General features: G+C 41.8%; 1 protein-coding gene across 4 annotated transcripts in view; it reads left to right on the forward strand.

The window, feature by feature from the left end:
- The window catches only part of LOC115083201 (general transcription factor IIE subunit 1-like), a 52,924-nt gene that overhangs the window by 7,007 nt on the left and 24,054 nt on the right, over positions 1-21,863 (forward strand). For 2 of the 4 annotated variants that reach the window (XM_029587024.1, XM_029587028.1), the window contains exon 2: positions 17,387-17,845. In XM_029587024.1, the coding sequence (XP_029442884.1) occupies positions 17,398-17,845 (448 nt within the window). In that variant the 5' untranslated portion in view covers positions 17,387-17,397. Of the gene's footprint in view, positions 1-10,499; positions 10,582-14,792; positions 14,981-17,386; positions 17,846-21,863 lie in introns of those variants that run through there. The other 2 variants (XM_029587018.1, XM_029587010.1) reach the window with 2 other exon arrangements.

Below are 21,863 nucleotides of genomic sequence, written 5' to 3' on the forward strand. Positions count from 1 at the left end.
CAATCTCATGTTCCTTATTAGAACCACGAACAGGCAGCCTGCAGGCTTCTAAGCTTTGGGCAGCTGAGAAAGAGAGGGGGGGAGCCTTTGGGTCACTACCTGACCAGGGTGGGAACAAAGTTTGGCCCCAATCATTGGTACGCAGGCTGAGTTACTTAGGGAGACTTGGCCTCAGGAGAGGTGGAGCCAGAGAAAATAACTGAAAAAAAAAGGGGGGGGTGTCTAGATGCCTAAACTCCTGAGCTGGCCATGGAGCCTGACTCTATGCAAGCATCTACTGCTGGGGCACTGAAGGGAGAAGAAGCAACACTTGCAGCTATTATGGAGGTTGCTGCTCCTCTTACTAAAAAATGTCTATAAGCCCCAGCAATGATGACCCTAACCCCTCCAGAGGAGCCACTGGAGACTTTCGCCTCTGCTCTGGAGTCACCATTCCTAGAGCCTGCAGCTTCCACTGCTGGGGAAAGCACGGGTCCTTTACAATTGACACCATCTTAGAATAATGAGAGTCCATTAAATTACAAGCTAGGGACAAACTTTCTCCTTATCAGGTGGAAGCTATGAAATCCTCTGCACTGGGGAGGCAGAGGATAGTGACCAGTCAGATGATGAGTCTATAGATAGGACAGAGCCTGCAGGCTCTGAGGTTTTCATCATCCCTTGCTGGAGGTCTTCTGTTTCATGGAAGGAGAAGATGGCATTGGAGAAGTGGCCAGATACTGATTTTCAGCAACCAATCTGGGTCATTCTGTGGGCCCACCATCAGGCCAAACTGTCTAGAATGGGTGAACACATCCTCTCCAGTAGTTTTACATGAAGGATTTGAGAATCTGATTGATAGAGAATGGCACTTCAGATAGGCACACAACATCAACAGCTGTAAGGATAGGCTCTGGAGGCTCCAGGTACTCAACTTTCTGCAAATGGTGGAGTATATACTGTGAGGTTTTCTCTAGGAAACTTGTACCACTCTGGCAGACAAAGCCAACTAGCTGCTGAAACACTGCAGCAGTATCTTCAACCATTTCAATGTTACGTCTTGTGCAGTTGTGACAGTGTTTGCAGAGCTGTTTCAGCCTGTGATGCTTTATGTGAATGTCAAGCCCGGAAGACTGCTGCAAGTTAAGGTCCAGTTTGAGCATGGCATCATTAGTTTCCTAAATATGTATGTTCCAAGTATGGGGTCCAGTAGAGACAGGCCAACATCTGTCTTGAACTGCTAGCTTGACAGTTTCGATCTTTATAAAGATGTGGTGCTTGGGGATGACTTAATTGCACTCTTGAGACCATGGATAGAAACAGACAGGAGCCACACCTGCCCTCATAGTGGGCCTTGAGGGAACTGATCTGCTACTTCTCCCTGGCTTGTATCTGGTGGGAACATCACCCTGGGACATCTTATACCTTCACCTTTTTGTAAAGATGAGAGAGGGTAAAATGTCCTGAATTCACTGACTAGCTCTATATATCAAGCTATTTAATGTCACAAGCCCTGTCTAATGCCATTAGTCAGACACAACATTGACTGTGTCAGTGAGCCTGAACTCAATGGAGCCCTGAGCCAACTATTAGCTCGCTATCAACTCTTTTCTGGATGACCAAGATTTCATGATGTCAGTTCAGGAACTTTTGGATGATTGGCATGGCTATGAGGCAGACCTCACTGAGTGATGGGGAAGGTCCCTTATTGGATCCCCTATCACTGTCAGAAGCACTAGCAGGAGGCATGATGCTGGGATCAAGTAGCTTGAGGCAGAAGTGCTCAGTCTTGAAGTGCTTGCCTGCACTCAGGCAAGTCTGCATAGCTTATATATTAAGAAATACATCCTCTGGGACCTGGTCAAACATTGGGATCGGGGATGTTTTACATCAGGTCACGTATCCAAATCCTCACTTCACGCTGCTTCTGAGGTTTGGAGAAGATAGCTAAGAAACAGCATGCCGGATGTGCATAGACAGGTCCCTCCTTACCAATCGGGAGAGTATTCAATCTAGAGCTAGGGAATGCTACTACTATACACTCTTCTCTCTGGATCCCACTGATCCAGATGCCTGCAGGAATTTTTTATGGGGGGGGCTTCCCATGATCAGTAAGGATGATTGAGTGGCTGGACAGACATCTCAGTCTAGCTAAGCTATCTGAAGCCCTAGGTTCTATGCCCTTTTAAGTCTCCAGCATTGATGGACTGACCATAGAGTTTTATCACCACTTCTGGAATGAGCTAGGGCCTCAAAATTGGGTAGTTACCACTATCATACAGTGATAACTCTAATACTTAAGAAGGACCTGTGACATGAAGAATTGACTCTGGGTCTCGCTGCTAGGCATAGACTATAAAATCATAAGCAATGCAATCATACTGCAGTTTAAGTCTGCTGGCTGATGTGATTCACCCTGACCAATCCTACATGATCCAGTGCCAGATTATATTTGATAACTTCCTGGTCTGGGATCTGATCTATTGATTGCTCTGCTTGCTTTAGATCAGGAGAAAGTTTTTGATAGGGTGAATCACAGTTACTGCACATAAATCTTGCAGGCATTTGGTTTCAATACACATCTTCTAAGAACTAAAAAGTCATGGGATAGGAGGCGATATCCTTTTGTGGATTACCAAATGGCTAAAAGACAGGAAACAGAGTAGGATTAAATGGACAATTTTCTCAGTGGAAGGGAGTGGGCAGTGGAGTGCCTCGGGGATCTGTATTGGGACCCATACTTTTTCAACATATTTATAAATGATCTGGAAAGAAATAAGACAAGTGAGGTAATCAAATTTGCAGATACAAAATTGTTCAGAGTAGTTAAATCACAAGCAGATTGTGATAAATTGCAGGAAGACCTTCTGAGACTGGAAAATTGGGCATCTAAATGGCAGATGAAATTTAATGTGGATAAGTGCAAGGTGATGCATATAGGGAAAAATAACCCATGCTATTGTTACACAATGTTAGGTTCCATATTAGGAGCTACCACCCAAGAAAGGGATCTAGGCTTCATAGTGGATAACACATTGAAATCATCGGTTCAGTGTGCTACGGCAGTCAAAAAAGCAAACAGTATGTTGGGAATTATTAGAAAGGGAATGGTGAATAAAACGGAAAATGTCATAATGCTTCTGTATCGCTCCATGGTGAGACTGCACCTTGAATACTGTGTACAATTCTGGTCGCCGCATCTCAAAAAAGATATAGTTGTGATGGAGAAGGGCATGAACAGCTCCCCTATGAGGAAAGACTAAAGAGGATAGGACTTTTCAGCTTTGAGAAGAGACGACTGAGGGGGGGATATGATAGAGGTGTTTAAAATCATGAGAGGTCTAGAACGGATTAATGTGAATCAGTTATTTACTCTTTCAGATAATAGACTAGGGGGCACTCCATGAAGTTAGCATGTGGCACATTTTAAAACTAATCGGAGAAAGTTATTTTTTTACTCAAAGCACAATTAAACTCTGGAATTTGTTGCCAGAGGATGTGGTTAGTGCAGTTAGTATAGCTGTGTTTAAAAAAGGATTGGATAAGTTCATGGCAAAGTCCATTACATGCTATTAATTAAGTTGACTTAGAAAATAGCCACTGCTATTACTAGCAACAGTATCATGGAATAGACTTAAATTTTGGGTACTTGCCAGGTACTTATTTCCTGGATTGGCCACTGTTGGAAACAGGATGCTGGGCTTGATGGACCCTTGGTCTGACCCAGTATAGGCATGTTCTTATGATATCTCAAACTCCTGTACAGCTCTGCAAGTGCTTTGAGAAGGTCAGTTGTTCCCCCATGGCACCTCCTGGAGTATGATGGGTACGGCTTGGAATAACTGTATACATTGTCCATGGAGACTTTTTCTGCAACTGCTACATAAGTTTCATGGGCTAGTGGTGCAGGAATCCATCTTGTGAGTGATTCAGCATATGCTGATGTGCTCCTCAGGCCTGGATCCAGTTAATCTGGAGAATGTGCAGATGAGCCAGCAGGTGTACTCTGCTGCATCCTCAGCAAAGACCAACAAGACCAAATATTCCAAGATCTTAATTGGATGACAGGTAGCTGCTCTCTTTGATGCTTCTGCAATTTGCCCTGGAGCAGGGAAATGTTAAAATACCTAGAGTCCACCTGTCAACTGCAGGGGGCCACTGCTTCTCTAAATTGGTGTGAATTGGAAAACAAGGTGGCTGTGTGCCATAGTTCATAGATGGATCTGCTCAAGCTGCTGTCTCACAGGGGAAGGACTTTCATGCAAGTTAGCTCTGTCATGCTCTGGATCCACACTCAATGGGATCAACTGAAGTTGGTAAGATTTCTTCTGGGCAGGGAAGCTCTGGGTCTCTGCAGTTTCTCACTAGGAGGATAGACAATGCCTGGTATGTCCAAACCCAGGTCTGTACCTTTTTTACCTGCAGAGGCTCCTTAATGTAGAACACCTCTACAGTGGCACACTCTGGCATGCTACTGTCTTTGCCAGTTGTGCAACCTACACTATGATTGGCAGCTCTTCTGTATCTTTTTTGTCAAACATCTCTATGCTGCTAATCTATTGTCAAGTTCTGATAAGAGCCTGGAACGTGATTACGACATCAAGTGAAGCACTGGCAACTGTAAGTACAGAATACCTGTTTGATCCTCTTCTCTATAACCCTTGCCTGGGTGCGAACATGCAGTTTGCTGATGACTCATCATGGTTGGGATCTTCTGGGCTCTGCTAGAGTCCCTAGCCCTTCTAACAGGTCTAGAAACTCCTCATGTCGCTTATTGCCTGCTCCTGGAGATCACCTGACTAATGAACCTTCCTTGAGGGGGTTCTGCAGACTGAATGCCCCCACTGAACTTGGAGCCCCACATGTCTGAATCCAGCTCCAAGACCCATGAACCCCTTCAGCCTCCCCATCCCAACGACAACCCATTCAGGCTGTCTGAATTCATTCCAACATGTTTCTACATTGTCAAGGCAGAAGATCTACTCTAGGGGTGACCAACTCCAGTCTTCAAGAACCACAGTCAGGCCTGATTTTCAGGATATCCATAATGAATATGCATGAGAGATCTGCATACACTGCTTCCATTGTATGCAAACCCATTTCCCTGTCCCCCATTCTACTCTTAACCAAGTCATATTGTACATAGGCTATTTGCCATTTCTCTATACCCACATTTAATTATATTCAACTGTTACAATGTTCATATATTAATTGTTTAATTGTTACCTTGTTACAATGTAAAATAGGGCATTTCTCGCCCTATTCAACCTGTTATCTGGAAACCGATGTGATATCTCGATCAAATGTCGGTATACAAAATAAATAAATAAATAAAACTATCCCATGCATATTCAAGAAAACCAGAACTTTTTATGGCTCTTGAGGACCAGGACTGGCCACCCCTGATCTTCTCGCTTGTAATACACGCTATGTATTTCCTTGCCCTCGTCTTCCACCCACACATCCATCGTATGGGATATCCTTCTGCCGACTGAGGGAGAGGACCCCTGGTGGGCATCCTGCTAGTCCTAGGACTAGCATGTCCTAGGGACCTGAGCTGGAGAATCTTGCAGGGGGAGCTTTTGGCCTGCTTCATGGACTCCTCGCTTCATGGACTCCTCACCTCATGTGAATCGTTAAATGAAAAATTCCACAATTACCTTGTTAACTGTACTATCAATCCAAAACCCTCCAGAAGCCCAGAATTAAAATGCCAAATCAGATGATTCACATCCTCAAGATTTGAAATCTTCACAGCATATAGTAGGGGTGTTGAAAGGTTAATGCCAAATCCATTTGTTAACTTAAATATTTGCCATGCAAAGGAATTCCCTAAAGTTTAGAGAAGGTCTGTATAATTATAATGGTCAGAAGGAAAGCAGTCATAACAGCCTCCCAGTTCCTCTCTCCTTCTTATTCGCCATCATACAATCTGAGCATTGGAATTTTTTTTTTCATTACCATTCGCTTCCATAGTGGTTACATATGGTTCTTATTCTTTAAAAGTATAATATAGTAGCATCGTATTTGGAAAAAGGTACTGTTTGGCAAAATCCAAAAATATATCATAAAAGAAAATATTCAAGAGCTATTCAGAAAAACAATAGCTATAGAAAGAAACAATATTCAAAATGAGCAGGCATGATCATAGCCACGGTAACGCACTTCATTCTGATCACGGATCTATTACTACTTACTATTTCTATAGCACTATACAACATACCCAGCACTGTACAAACACACATGTACCCCAAATTATCATGATTTGCCTAGTACATATCAGCTGTAGGCAGCGCTGTATGTGATGGGACAGTCCCTCCTCAGCCTTACAATCTAGTCAAGACAGGGAATACAATAAAAAAGAAATAAGAGACTGTTAAAATAGCAAGGATGTGACTGAGAAGATGTAAAGCAGTGGGATTAAAGTTTGTCTGGGTAGGGGCAACAGCAGAAAGAGCAACATTTTTAATTGCGTTATCAGATGTCTGTCCACTCACAGATGCATGCCTAACCAACGCCTCTGGCAAACAACACCTAGGGATAAATTACCATGAATTTCTCTAAAAGTTACTTCTATACATACACGTAGAGAAATATCCCATTTATAAGTAATGTCTAATATGTTTTATTATGCATGTAAACAATTACACCATTAAAATCCACAACGCACAATCATTCCCATTCACCCAATAAAAACAACATACAATTGACACTATAATTTTTCACAATAAGTGCACAAGTGCCTCAAGATATTTTTCCAATATAGAATCACTTTGCTTCACAAGGTTTCCAATGTTTCTAATACGGGTCCAAAGTTTTCCCGCTTTTATTATTCTAAATCTTCATTCACATAAGAGACTGGTGGTTTTTCTCATTCGTCCAAATAAATGGTCCAACAACGGATCCTTGTTTCACCCAAAAAATTGGGCTTCCTCAGGGACATATTTCAAACTCACAGGGTCTGACCTGTATACATCATTTTCAATCAATTTTTCAATCAAAATCTCACCGTAACTTCTTTTCACACCGTAACTTTCTTTCACACAACGGACCACCATTGTGGTCCGTTGTGTGAAAGCGTTTTCACTGTTTTGAAGGCTTTGATTATAAATTATACAAAGAAGTTACGGTGAGATTTTGATTGAAAAATTGATTGAAAATGATGTATACAGGTCAGACCCTGTGAGTTTGAAATATGTCCCTGAGGAAGCCCAATTTTTTGGGTGAAACAAGGATCCGTTGTTGGACCATTTATTTGGACGAATGAGAAAAACCACCAGTCTCTTATGTGAATGAAGATTTAGAATAATAAAAGCGGGAAAACTTTGGACCCGTATTAGAAACATTGGAAACCTTGTGAAGCAAAGTGATTCTATATTGGAAAAATATCTTGAGGCACTTGTGCACTTTATTGTGAAAAATTATATAGTGTCAATTGTATGTTGTTTTTATTGGGTGAATGGGAATGATTGTGCGTTGTGGATTTTAATGGTGTAATTGTTTACATGCATAATAAAACATATTAGACATTACTTATAAATGGGATATTTCTCTATGTATATAACCAACGCCTCTGGCAGCCCTAAATCTCAAATTCACTCCTGCTTCCAGCTGGCATAAGAACATAAGAAATTGCCATGTTGGGTCAGACCAAGGGTCCATCAAGCCCAGCATCCTGTTTCCCAACAGTGGCCAATCCAGGCCACAAGAACCTGGCAATTACCCAAACACTAAGAAGATCCCATGCTACTGATGCAATTAATAGTGGTGGCTATTCCCTAAGTAAACTTGATTAATAGCCGTTAATGGACTTATCCTCCAAGAACTTATCCAAGCCTTTTTTGAACCCAGCTACACTAACTGCACTAACCACATCCTCTGGCAACAAGTTCCAGAGCTTAATTGTGCATTGAGTGAAAGAATTTTCTCCGATTAGTCTTAAATGTGCTACTTGCTAACTTCATAGAATGCCCCCTAGTCCTTCTATTACTCGAAAGTGTAAATAACTGATTCACATCTACTCTATCAAGTAGTCATAAGTAAAGCACAGGCATATCTGTACTGATCACATTCTGTTATGGAAGGTCGCCCTACAGTCAGAACATTCAAACCTAAACAATCCTGGGCTATAATAAAGAGAAATAGCTTTGTAATGCATCAGTCTTTACATGTTCATACAGAACATTAACTGGCTCAAATTAAGCTTCCATTGCCACTCCTACCCAACATAAGCACATGGAAATAATCTTGAATCTGTGTTTAAAAAAAAAACATGCAGGCATCTAAAATGTACAGCTGAAAGACAGTGTTAACATGTGATAAAGCTGCCACTCTGACTGTATAGAGGAGAATGTGTTTATAGCCAGCACATGAGTTCATTTATTGCAGCCTACCAGGCACGTGCACATATAGTCATCTTATCATAAGATACAGCAGGATGCTCATCAACTGGCTAAAGAGCATTTGCCACTGCAGCCACCAGGACATCTTGCCACTGACACAAAATCTGGCCCAACACCCAGAAGCCCTCAAAAAAGGGAGAGTTGTGCTTCCAACCTGAGTTTGCAAAATTAATTAAAAACCCCACTTTTGTAAAGTTCTTTGTATCTATGCAACCTGGTGATTGGGGGCAGGGGAAAGCAGGATTCTTAACAGATGCAGTTAATCAGGTACATCACTTGCTGCATAGAACTGATCACAAATCTCCGTACATGGTCTCAGTTCTTAAAGGCACAGACTCTCATCTGTGCAGTTGTCTGATCCCAGATAATAAAAGTAGACTGCAGGCAATTTGTGTGGCTCTAGCAAAAGCCTTTTTATTTATGCCAGGGAAATATTTAAACAGGTTATTTCAGTGAATGGCTACGCCTTCAAAACATTTTGAAACTGTATTGGCAGATTTAACCATTCCTCCCAATAAGGAATAGTTCTAGATGAAGCCTTGCCAATTCAATAGTCAGTCTCATAGCCTAGTCTGAGAGAGAGCTGTGTAGGCTGAAGGCTATACTCCCTAATTTCTTTGAAGTCTCAGATATTCCAGCTTCTGGGATCTAAATCCAAATCCATTCCCACTGCAGAAGTGTAACTCGCAGCTCCCCTGTGTTTGCCCAAACCCACAAGTGCACCTTCTCCCTGTGCTCTCCAGGCCTTGGAATTCTCTCTAGACAAAAGCCAGACATTTTATTTTATTTATTTAATTTTTATATACCGGTGTTCCTGTATAACATACAAATCACATCGGTTTACATTGAAACAGAGAAAAGAAATTCGCCCGACCTTAACATGAAATGTCGATATATTAACACCTGGCTTTTTTTAACCATGCATACTGTCTGGACTGTCACTGCATGTGTACCTGAATGCTACATAACTGGCAACTTGTTTTGTGTAATCTGCTTATGTACTGTACCACTTCTTTTACCCATACCCTGCTCCTGATCTACAATACTATCTGCTTGGTCTGCTCTGTCATAAGTATATATACGACTTCATTATCCTGTACCTCACTCTGAGTACTATACTGTAGGAGAGTGAGTAATAAAACCTTGCATTAATAGCTATGCAAATTTCCAATTGTGGATCCTGGGAGAAGGAGAGCTCACTGATCTGCATATTCCTCTTAAGGGGCATATAAATGTATGATAATGAACTGCATATGATGGCATTACCACTGTAGAAAAGTGTGCTAAAAATTAGTGCCTGTTTTTAAAATTACCACTTTTATGCTGAAAGATTTTTTTTTTTTTTTTTTTAAGCCACTGAGTAGAAACCCCCTTCTCGAGCCAGAGAGACTCTGACCCTAGCCGCACAGGCCACAGAATCTTGCTGAACCCCACCCACAAACCTGATTCCCATATACTTCTCTGTCCTGTAGCTTGGCTCCTCATTCCTTCCCTGCCAGCCATTTTAAAATAGTTCAGTGGAAGTTATTGTCCTCTGAACCAGCACCACTTTAAAACTGTCACCTGATCAGCTGAACCAGTACCACTTTTTTTTTTAAATTCCCAATCTGTTAGATGTGGAAGTCAAATTTAATTCCCCATCCACTGAAATTAAAATGGCAGTAAAGATAAAATTAGCTACAGTTTTTAGCACTGATTTTAAGTTTACTATACTTCTAGTACACACTTTTTTTTTTTTTTTTTTTCTTTATTCATTATTGTGCTTGGTGCACATTAAATTGTATCAGAGGGATACTTGGATCCTTAGAGAGAGGAATAGCTAGGACGTAATTGCCTCTGTAGAAATCTGAGACCTCATTTGGAGTACTATGTAAATTCTGGAGACTGCAGCTGTAAAAGGATATAAATCAAATAGTGCAGTCCAGAAGGCATTTACTAAAATATTCAGTGGTCATCTTCATAAAGTATATGGGGACAGACTTCAAGATCTAAACATGGAGGGAAAGGGGAGATGTGGATTTTTTTTTTTTTTTTTTTTACTTTGCAGGAATAAATGCACAGGAGGCTTTAGGGTCTCAAGATGAGGGTGAAGGAGTGGTGAGGGTGGTGGATGCATGAAACAGTCTCCAAGTGATGGAGTCGAGGACAGTATCAGAATTTGAGAAAACATGGGACAAGCATAGAGATCTCCTGAAGAAGGGTAAGGAACTATAAAGCTGAGCAGAAGATACAAATGAGCTGTATGGTCTTTATCTGCCATTAGGGGTGTGCATTCGTTTTGAACTTAAATGTAAAACGCAACTTATTTTTGTTTTTTAACTTAAAGTGATGAGGCGAAAACGATCGGATTTCCAACGTATTCAACATAGCTATGTTGAATACGTTGGAAATCGCGATTGTTGATCCTAAATAAAAATTTAAACCCCTCACCCTCCTTAATCCCCCCCCCCCCCCCCCAAGACTTACCAAAACTCCCTGGTAGTCCAGCAGGGAGTCAGGACGCCATTTCTGAACTCCTTTGCGAGGAGCACGTGACGTCGGCGTCACGTTGGAGTGACGCGGCATCACGTGATTCCCCGCGCGTTCGCTCCGGGACCCCCGTTGCACCCAAAAGGAACTTTTGGCCAGCTTGGGGAGGTCAGCTGGCCAAAAGTTCCTTTTGGGTGCAACGAGGGTCCCGGAGCAAACGCGCGGGGAATCACGTGATGCCGCGTCACTCCAACGTGACGCCGACGTCACGTGCTCCTCGCAAAGGAGTTCAGAAATGGCGTCCTGACTCCCTGCTGGACTACCAGGGAGTTTTGGTAAGTCTTGGGGGGGGGGGGGGATTAAGGAGGGTGAGGGGTTTAAATTTTTATTTGCACGTATGGACATAGACTCAACTTATGGAATTCTCCATATGTCCATATTGACCCCCCCCCCCCCCCCTTTCGACTTATGGACTTATGAACATAGGGATGTGCAGAGCAAAAGTTTATCTGCCATCATGTTCTTTGTTTTGATTGTATGTTTGAAAGAGATTTGCCTAGTCTTCCTTCTTTGTATTTAGCACCAACCCCAGAGTTGGCAAATTCCATTTAAGTTAGGTATAGTTTCCAAAGAATCAGATTTCGTTTTATCTAAACTAGCTATTGTAGCTAATATGCTAAAGGTTACAACTTGTGGACTACAGGTCCTGAGATTATCCACACTTCCAGGAATGCAGGCTTCAGCAGTACATTGTGGTGATTTAGTACAGATTGCATATACCTTATTGACCGGGGAGGGGTACCATGCAAGGAAATGAACTGCAAGTGGCCAAATGTTAGCCACCTAGTAGGGAAGCTTACAGGCTTTGTGACTGTCCCTGGCAGGGTTCATACACTGGAATGAAGCTAAACTACAATCTTTAGCATGTAAACTAGAATAAGTCAGGCAAAATGTAGGGGCACTCATCTGTTCTGCCTCCTCACTGCCCTCTGACAAAAGCCCACCCTTCTGTGTCTGGTCAGTTCCTATCCCCCAAGGCCAAATTGAAACTCTTACTCTCTCTGCCCCTTGTGACTGACTGAAACTAATCCAAACATTGGCTAATCTGTCTTCTGTAGATCAGATAGTAGTTTTACCCTCTGTGCTCATCAATTATCTGGCTCACACAGGGAGATGCATATTTAATGTACTCTTAACAGATAGAACTGATTTTGAAATAATTTTATCATTTCCCTGGGCAGCAGTCCCACCTAGAACCTCCATACTGCATTCCCTCAATGTGTACAGCCACCTTCCTGTTCATGAATCTCCAAATCTAGGCTGGGGCAGGGGTTGCACAATGGTTTCCTAGAGTATTATGTGCAATTTTGGAAGTTATATCAGAATCTTTCAATAGACAAGAGTGAAAAGCAGTCAGAGTGGAGGGTTTTCAAAATGGTTCATAAGCCCTATGAAATGAAACTTTAGGAATTTACATATCTATATCCTAGAACAGAGGTGCTCAAACCTATCCTATGGGCCTCCATCCAGTCAGGATAAATCTCATGTATATTCATTAGGGATATCCTGAAAAACAGACTGGCTTGGGGGGAGGGCCCATAAGGAGTGGTTTGAGCACCCCTGTTCTAGAAGAGCAGAGACAGAAGGAGGATATGATACAGGCATTTGCATACCTCAAATATTCAAGTAATGCAAAGCAGGCAAGTGTTTTCTAGGGAAAAGAAGTAATGAAATTAGATTATGCCAAAGTCTACCCCCTTTTTAACCTCAAGAATTCCTTCACTGCAAGGGTGGTGGATACATAGAATTGTCTCCTGGTTAAGGCCAAAATAACAGAACCCAAATAAACATGGGATAATCACAGAATTTCCCTATAGGTGAGGGTAAAGCCTGAGGCTAGGTAGGCTTTTTTTGGATCAAGAATAGGCAAGTTAGTAGGACCTTTAATGGTACTTATCTGCCATCTTTTTGTTTTGTTTTGTTTCTTCATATTTGTATTTGTTTGACCCTTGTAGTTTCATTCTCATCCTAGAATATTTATTTATTAGTTTTATAGACTGACATTTGATCTGAGATACCACATCTGTTTACATTGAGGTACTGTAGGTATTTCCCTATCCCCAGAGGGCTTACAATCTAAGTTTTGTACCTGAGGCAATGGAGGGTAAAGTGATTTGCCCAAGGTCACAGTTGGACTTGAACCCTGGTCTCCTGGTTCATAGCCCACTGCTCTAACCACTAGGCTATTCACATCCCTAACAATGATTGGCAGCTTTTAGTCCTATTTAGCCTTTGCTCATTAGGGAACCGTTCCACCCCTTTCACTATTATTTTTATTGTTGCTCTTCTCTATATCTCTAATTCCTCAATATCTTTGCGATGGGGGTGACCAGAGCTGCACACAGTATGCCAGGTATGGGCACACCACGGATCTATACAGAGACATTAAAATGTTCTCTGGTTTTAGTGCAATTCCTAACATTGTTTGCTTTTTTGATCACTATGCTGAGCTGAAGACTTCAATGTACTGTCCATGATCACTGGGTTGTTGTGCCTAATATGAAACTCAGCTTTGTGTATCTAAAATTGGGGTTATATATATCTATCACTTTTTACTTGTCCACATTAAATTTCATCTGCCATTTCGATGCCCAGATCGCCAGTCTTGTAAAGTATTTGTGTGCTTCCTCAGTCTGTGTTTTAACTACTTTGAATATTTTTTTTGGTCTGCAAACTTGATCACTTTACTCATTGCCCCTGTTTCTAGACCATTTATGAATAGGTTGAACACCACAGGTCCCAGGACAGATCTGGGGGGGGGGGGGGGGCACTCCACTAACCACTTTCCTCCTCTGAGAACTGACCATTAAATCTACTCTGTTTTCTATCTTTTAACCAGATACCAATCCAGAGTAAGGCATTGTCTCCTATCCCATTGCTTTTTAGTTTTCTGAGAAGTCTTTCACGAGGGACTATAAGGGAGTATACAGAAATCTCCCTCCAGACCACCTTAAGGGACCGGGCACAGCAGTCTCACCGGGCCCTCCTTAAGGTTCAGCCCCACAGGGAATCCTGGGTGAAGAGAGGAGCCCTTCACCAGAGTATAAGACCTCAAGGCCTAGGGTCAAGCGGGCCACGGGGAATAGTCAGAGACTCGCCCTACACTAAGACTTGTGTCTAAGGTTTAAGATCTGCTATGTTTAAAGATTGAGTTGCCTAAAGTCAAGGTGAACTTCCTAAATTTTGTTTTTTGCTGTGCACTGTGCTTTGTTTTCACTGTAAATAAACTGTACTTAAGGAACAGCCAAAGTCAATCTCCTTTTGCCTCTGGCTGTTCCCAAGCTGCTACTGCTCAAGTTACTATAGAGATTTATATCAAATGCCATCTGCAAATCCAAATATACTATATTGGTTGGCTCATCTTATCCATGTGCTTCTTTACTCCCTCAAAGTTCTTTATGGTTAGTAAGGCATGACTTTCCTTTGCTAAATCCTTTCTGGCTCCTCTCCATTAAGCCATGTTTATCCATAAGACCAATAATTGTGTCCTTAATTTATAGCTTTCACCATTTTGCTGGGCACAGATGTCTGGTTCATTGTTCTGTAGTTACTTAGGTCACCTGTTTCACCCTTTTTGAAAACTGTTGCTATGTTTGCTACTCTCCAGTCCTTGGGTATATAAGCAGTCATCCCTTCAATCTATCACTTTCTACTACTGCTGTTTGTGCTGCCTTCAGACTTTTGTGATTAGTCTTTTTTTTTTTCTTTTGTTTGTTACTGTATCCCTCCTGTCCTGCTAACCATTGTCCAATTTCCCTTTTACTTCCAAACTACTTGAATATGCTGTTTACTGCCACGGTCTTGACTGTCTTTCATCTCAAGCCATTCTTGATCCATTCCAGTCTAGTTTTTGCCCTCTACATTCCACAGAAACCGTCCTTGCCAAAGTCTCCAATGACCTGTTTAGAGCTGAAACCAAATGCTTGTACTCCGTCCTTATCTTCCTCGACTAGGGTTGCCAACTTTCAGCTGTGAAAATTCAGAACGCTCGGCGTACCTTGGCCTCTTGTTTTGCGCAGCGGGAGGGGACGCGCCTGTCACCTTTACTTGTTGCGCCACAGGAGAAAGAGGTACTGGTGGCCCTACTTTTCTTTTTCATCACGGGTGGGAGGGCAGGTGTTAGCTGCTCCACAGGGCCTTTCATTCATCCGCAGGTGTGAGGCGAGGTGCCAGCAGTCCATTGAACTTTTATTTTATTTTTTTAACTTGGACTGCAGGTGTGAAGTTAGTTGTAGGCAAGTGGTGACTCATAGATGTCCTTGCTGGGCTTTCTGTTTCGCAGTGGGCAGGAGGTGAGGCATCTTTGCTGGGCCTTTTCTGTTTGGGTTTTTTTTTTTTTTTTTCAATGCGGGCAGGAGGTGAGGCACCAGCGGCCTCGTGGACAGGAGGGAAGGTGCCAAGAGCCTTTTGTTGATCTGTGTGTGTGAGATGAAGTGCCGGCAGGCTCACTGAGCACCCCCCCCCCCTTTTTTTTTTTTCCTATTTAGTTTGGGATATTGGTGGCTGAGATTGAAGCAGGGAAAAGGGGAGTCATGCATAGGCATGCAACTTTCAGGAGATACAGCACCACCCTTGGCTATGGAGTTAAACATAGAAACATAGAAATGACGGCAGAAGAAGACCAAACGGCCCATCCAGTCTGCCCAGCAAGCTTCACACACTTTTTTTTCTCTCATACTTATCTGTTTCTCATAGCTCTTGGTTCTATTTCCCTTCCACCCCCACCACAGCTCCTTTAAGTTAGGTGATGTGGAGCGCAGCAACTATTTTTTTTTTGTATCGCATGACTGGAGGGTTAAAATTCAGACATTTTAGCCCTCCATCTCTGGCTTCCACATAGTACTTAAAAAAATTCTGTATGGTCCAGAGAAAATCCATACAATTGGCAACCCTATCCTCAACCTATCTGTTGCTTTTGACAGTTGATCACTACCTACACCTCGATATTCTCTCCTCACTTGGATTTCAGAAATCTGTCTTGTCTGCTCTCTTCTTACCTCTCTGATCACACGTTTAGTGTTTCCTCTGGCAGATCCTCCTCTACTACTATCCCACTATCAATTTGTGTGCCTCTGGGTTCTCTCTTGGCCCTTTTCTCTCTGTACACTAATTGCCTTGGTGCTCTGATTCCCTCTCATGGTTTTTAATATCATCTTTATGCTGATGATTCCTATATTTACCTCTCTATACCAGAAATCTCAATAAGAATCCAGTCCCAGATCTTAGGCTGCATGTCTGATACTGCTGCATAGATGTCCCACCACCATCTTAAACGCAACATGGCCAAGACCGACCTCTTTATCTTCCCAACCCACTTCCCTGCTTCCTCTTTTCTCTTGTGCTGTGGATAACACTTTAATCCAGTTGCCTCAGCCCATAATCTTGGAGTCCTCTTTGACTCCTCTCTCTCCTTCTCTACATCATATCCAAAGCACTGCTAAAATGTGCCACTTCTTGCTCTAGAACGTCACCAAAGTCCATCTCTTCCTTTCTGAACCCTTATCTACTCTCTCATCACCCTCCCCCCTTAGAGTGTTGCAACCTGCTCCTCACAGCTCTCCCAGTGAGCCACCTTTCTTAATTACAATCTATCCAAAATTCAGCTGCTTGACTTTTTTTTTTTTTTGCCACAGTTGCTACATTCATATAATCCTTCTTCTCAAGTTACATTTGCTCCCTATCAGTTCCCCCATACAATTCAAACTCTTCTTGCTAGTCCTATAAGAGCCTTTGCTGTGCAGCTCCTCGCTACCCTTGTGTCTCTACACTCTCGTCCACTCTATCTATGCCCTTCTCCTCTACTGCCTTTTCCTGACTCTGTGCTTTCCACCTGGCTGCACCATATGCTTGGAGTAGACTTCCTGAGCTGGTACGTCATGCTCCCTCCTTTTTCCCTTGTGTTAATCCAATCTAAAAACCCACCTTTTTGAGGCTGCTTTCCGTTCTTAACCCATGATTATCCCACTTACAGCCTCATACATTTTTAACCATTGTCTTAAATGACATTTCCTATGTCTCTCTTGCCCTGTTTTAGATTGTAAACTCTGCTGAGCAGGGAGCGTCTCTTTTATGTTCTTGTACAGTGCTTTCAAATGTCAAGTAGCACTATGGAAGTGTTTTTTAGTAGCAGTTCTGCAATTTCATATTTGAGTTCCTTCTACCATTTAGTTCATCAAACTGCCAAAGTACTTCCAGATTCACAGTGATGCACATCCTTGTCTGTCTTGGAAGATTGTAGCTCAATTATTTTTAAAAGCTCATATATACCATTTTCCTGAGTTTCCAACCTTCCTACATGAGGTATTGGCATCTTGTTTCTGTTAGTGAAATATACTGTAAAAATGTTTAAAGATGTTTTTGACTTGTATGTAGTTACATGTGCAACAATTGCAAAAAATCAGGAATTATCAAAGAGCAAAAAACCTTTGTCTATATTTTCTGTTTTTTATATATCTTTTTGTCTGTTTTTAACATAGGTTTAGCTACAATGGGAGATGTAGAGCTCATCACTGAGGTTCCTGCAGCACTAAAGCGGTTAGCCAAATACATAGTGCGAGGCTTCTATGAGCTGGAGTACTCCTTTACCATTGATGTTCTGATTCGATACCCATGTGTGAAAGAGGATGATATGGCAATACTTTTAAAATTTGATAAGAAACAGCTCCGAACAATCCTAACCACGCTGAAATCTGATAAATTCATCAAGAGTCGAATGCGAGTTGAAACTGGGCCCAATGGAAAAAGCACCAGACATAATTATTATTATATCAACTACAAAGTGTTGGTGAATGTAGTGAAGTACAAACTAGATCATATCCGCCGCAAGATAGAAGCAGATGAGAGAGATTCAACCACAAGGGCATCCTTCAAGTGCCCTGCTTGCCTCAGCACTTTCTCAGATCTGGAGGTGAATCAGTTGTTTGACCCGTTATCAGGTACAGATTGGCTGGTGTATGTTGGATCACTGCAAATTTAAAAATCATACACAATTTTGTTATGGATGATACCATCTCTTGTCCTACTAAGCCCCTGCTCCATCTACCACTTCATCAAGGTTGCTGGACTAGCTGAGTCTTTTTAAACCAGCATTGCTTCAATTGTATGCAAATCTATGTGCATATTCATTATGGGTTGGAACATCAGAGCTTCCCTACTCCTGACTCAGTGGCTCTCACTCAATCCTAGAGGCCCTCTCCCACTGTGGTGTAGTTTGCATGCCATTCAAAAGATCCCAGATACAGACGAGCCTGTATATAAAAGTATGCAAGTATTGTAATTATAACCTTTGAAGTTTAATGAACTAAGCGTTTCCTACTCATTTTCAAACCCAAGGCACACGAATATTCACAAAGATGTTGTGTGGCACACCAACCTTCATGGAGCAGGTAGCGGGCTTGTATGGCCAACTGAAAAGCTAGGAAAGTACAAAAAAACCCCATAAGTCTCTTCCAAATGCTAAAAAAAAAAAAGAGGTGAAGGCTCAGCATGCTGCCTGTTCTCTCCAGGGCTCGTACAGTAGCTAGGAAGAGAAGGCATGCGTGATTACACACCTTCTCAGAAACGAGCTGCTACGTGCTTAAGAGCCACTATTGGTGACGCTTGTTGCTGTGAAGCGCTGAGAGCAGAGTCCAGATGCTGGATTGGATCCGAGCATCATGCAGTGGGGACTCTGTCCATGGCGCACCAGTTGGGGAAACGTAGAACTGAAATATTGGTATTATTATGCCTCTTATTAAATATCTTTGTGTTAACTTTTGTTTTCAATTTTATAATGTTAGTGGATTTAGGGAGTTCTTGTCCGTTTTTTGCTTTGAACATCCTTCTTATACTTTCTAACGTGGCGTGTGGGGAGAAAACCCTATGTAGAAAGGCTCTGTCTAACCGTGGAGAAAATAACTCTCCAAAGAAGGACTGGAAAGTCATCAAAGTCGAGGGCTAAGAGGGACAAAACTTTCTCTCATCAACTCTTGTTGAAAGTACCCTCACACGGTAACCTTTTTGCATTACATCTAGACCAAATGTCAGCAAGGCGACCACTATGACTGTAGCATGAGAAGAAGCAAAAATGATTTAACTGTATCCTAGGATAAAACGGTACTCTCCCTTAGGGTGAAGACCGCCCTGGTACATGTTAGGCCTGTGCATTGACTCGCTACAGCAGGAGACAGACCACAGCAGCTGCTGAAAATTACCAGTACTAAATAGTTATGAAGACCCCTGAAGATAAAAGGGAAATAATGCACTGCTCCTTTTTGTATGCCACACATCCTGCATTTAAATCTAGAGGGCTCACAAAGAGAGCAAGCCAAAAACTGGAAGAAAATGCAAGAATATTGATGGAAAAGCTGCAAAGAAACAGAGGCAAATTTTTATGATCGCTAACTGAAAAAAGCAAAGAAGTATAGAAGTGATATTGCAAACAGCTGAGTGACAGTGCAAGAAGAGCACAGGAAGAGACGATGGAACAGCCAGAGCAACTGGAGAAGGTAACAGGTGAGATACTAGTGAATAAGGTGCAAGACAGAATGGCAAGAGCAATGTAAGCTGGGCCAGAAAGCAGAGTCAAGTGGGTTTGAGACCAAGAGATGGTGGAAGTCCTGGACTATGTGGAGATGGATATAAATGCTGGGGTCACGGGGAGGGAAAGGCAACCTGCCTGATAACTGCAACAAGGCCATAACCTGCATAAAGGGACCATCTATTGATGATCTAGAAATAATAAATTAGAATCAATATTGTCAACAAATCATTACGCAGAGAATCAGACTAGAGATGTATACAGAAAACATTTTTGGTTTGATTCGTTGGCTCTTTAATTCATTTTGTTTGGTTCAGGGCCAAAAAAATGCGTTGTCATTTGGCTATTTTCTATTGAAACTGAAGAGGGAAGCAATGAATGCAGTTTTGGGCTCTAAAATTGGGGGTTTCTGTCTAGTTTTCAGTGAAACTATCAGTTCAGGAGTTGGTTTTTTTTTTTAATTGTCTAATCTGCTCTTTCTACAGTTCTAGGTAGAGTACAAAGTTACAATCATACAACTGGAGACCAAGAAAACATGGCAGAAAAATATACTGGGTGCCACCAGCTTGATTTAAAAAGAACTTCAAGTGCACCTTGATATATTGCTTGTGCCTATTATACTTTGAGCTCCATAAAATTTTGATGCTAATACACAAAGCTTTAAGTAATGGCATGCTTTTTAGCATTAGCTCAGTTTTTGGCATTTATAAGCTGACTAAAGTCCTACAATCAGCTTTTGCTGCCTCTTTGATGTCCTCACTGTGCAATCTGTCTATCTTGCGGAGTTTTACAAAAAGACATGTGCAGTTATTGGCCTTTTTTATTATGGAATTCTCTGCCTAAGGAGCCAGGCTTCTAACACTTAAGCATCTGTGTTAAAAAGTTCAAAAGTTTGTTTTGGGTTTTTTTTAAGAACCTACCGGTAATTGGTCCATCATATAACATGAATGCTGCACCTCCACCTAGTATGGCATCTTAACAGAGAATGAGGACATCAACTAAGAAAATACTGGGCAGCTGCTTATTGCTCACTTTATTGAAAGCATATATGCTTTATTGTGAGCCGCCTAGAACTTTGGATTACCTGCTTTAAAATAAGGAAGCTCTCTGGCACAATGCAAGCATTCTTAAGAAAAATACTAGCAATAAAGGTTGAGTGAGGTTCCCACTTGTCATGGAATACACAAGACAATCCCATTTGGAGATTTTTTTCCCCATTTTCTCCTGGCATAATCTTAGATGAGTCTGAAAAAGAGAGAGCAAGCCAGTATCTTCAGAGGATGGACCTTCTCCAACCATTCCCATTGCCTTACTATGGGAGACTACAGAGCTCCATTCCCAAAGCATTTCTGCCCCCTGTCCTTCCATCTTACCCCAAATGCCTCCAGCAGCTTGGCGAAGAGCAAAACAGACAGACATACAAGTGGTGAAAATGAAGCAGCTGGCAAAAGAATGGCACTAAAAGGTGCTTTCTAAGCCCTCCCCCCAACCTCATTGCAATCCCTTATGTATGAGTAGCCTGGTGATTAGAGCAGCAGGGTAGCCAGGGTTCAAATCCCCCTGCTGCTCCTTGTGACCTTGGGCAAGTCACGTCACCTTCCATTGCCTCAGGTACAAACTTGATTGTGAGCTAACTGGGCTCAGGGAAATACCTACAGAACCTGAATGTAATCTGATTTGAAGTGCCTGAAAAGCAGAATATAAAATATCACTAAAGCCATATTTATTAAAAATAAAAAAAATGGAGTTATATCTTGGCTGCAGAGGCATTGGTGGTAATGTATGCTGTACTATCCATTGTTCTGGGCATCTTACAATCATACATTAATAATGGAAATATTCAATCACATTAAAGCAAAGATTCAAAAACATAGATTCTTGAATCTATAGTTCTTAATGTCCACCATCATACCCTGATTCCAGATACTAATGTAATTTAAACTTTCCCTCATCCAGAATCTCCATATTAAAGATATTAATAATACTATATATCTGAATCTAACCTACGATTACTACCTCCTTTAGGAATCTTTGTCCTACAATTTCCTCACGTTGTCTTAATCCTGGAGAACTTCCTTATTTCACTCCCAAATCCCTGCTTGAAAAACAAAGGGGCCAATGTTCAGCTGCTATCCAGCTGCACAAATTAGCTAGAAAAACATATCTGGCTAACTTGGCTGAGATTTAACTACAGAAATTACAGGATATATCTGATATCTAAGATTTCCTGTGATCCAATGCAATCTTCCAACAGCATCCAAAGTTTTCTTGAGGTAAAACTCTGATAATAGATTCGGGGGCACTCCATGAAGTTAGCATGGGGCACACTTAAAACTAATCAGAGAAAGTTCTTTTTCACTCAACACACAATTAAACTCTGGAATTTGTTGCCACAGAGGATGTGGTTAGTGCAGATAGTGTAGCTGTGTTTAAAA

This window comes from Rhinatrema bivittatum, chromosome 1, assembly GCF_901001135.1.
Source record: "Rhinatrema bivittatum chromosome 1, aRhiBiv1.1, whole genome shotgun sequence".
Lineage (NCBI taxonomy): Eukaryota > Metazoa > Chordata > Amphibia > Gymnophiona > Rhinatrematidae > Rhinatrema > Rhinatrema bivittatum.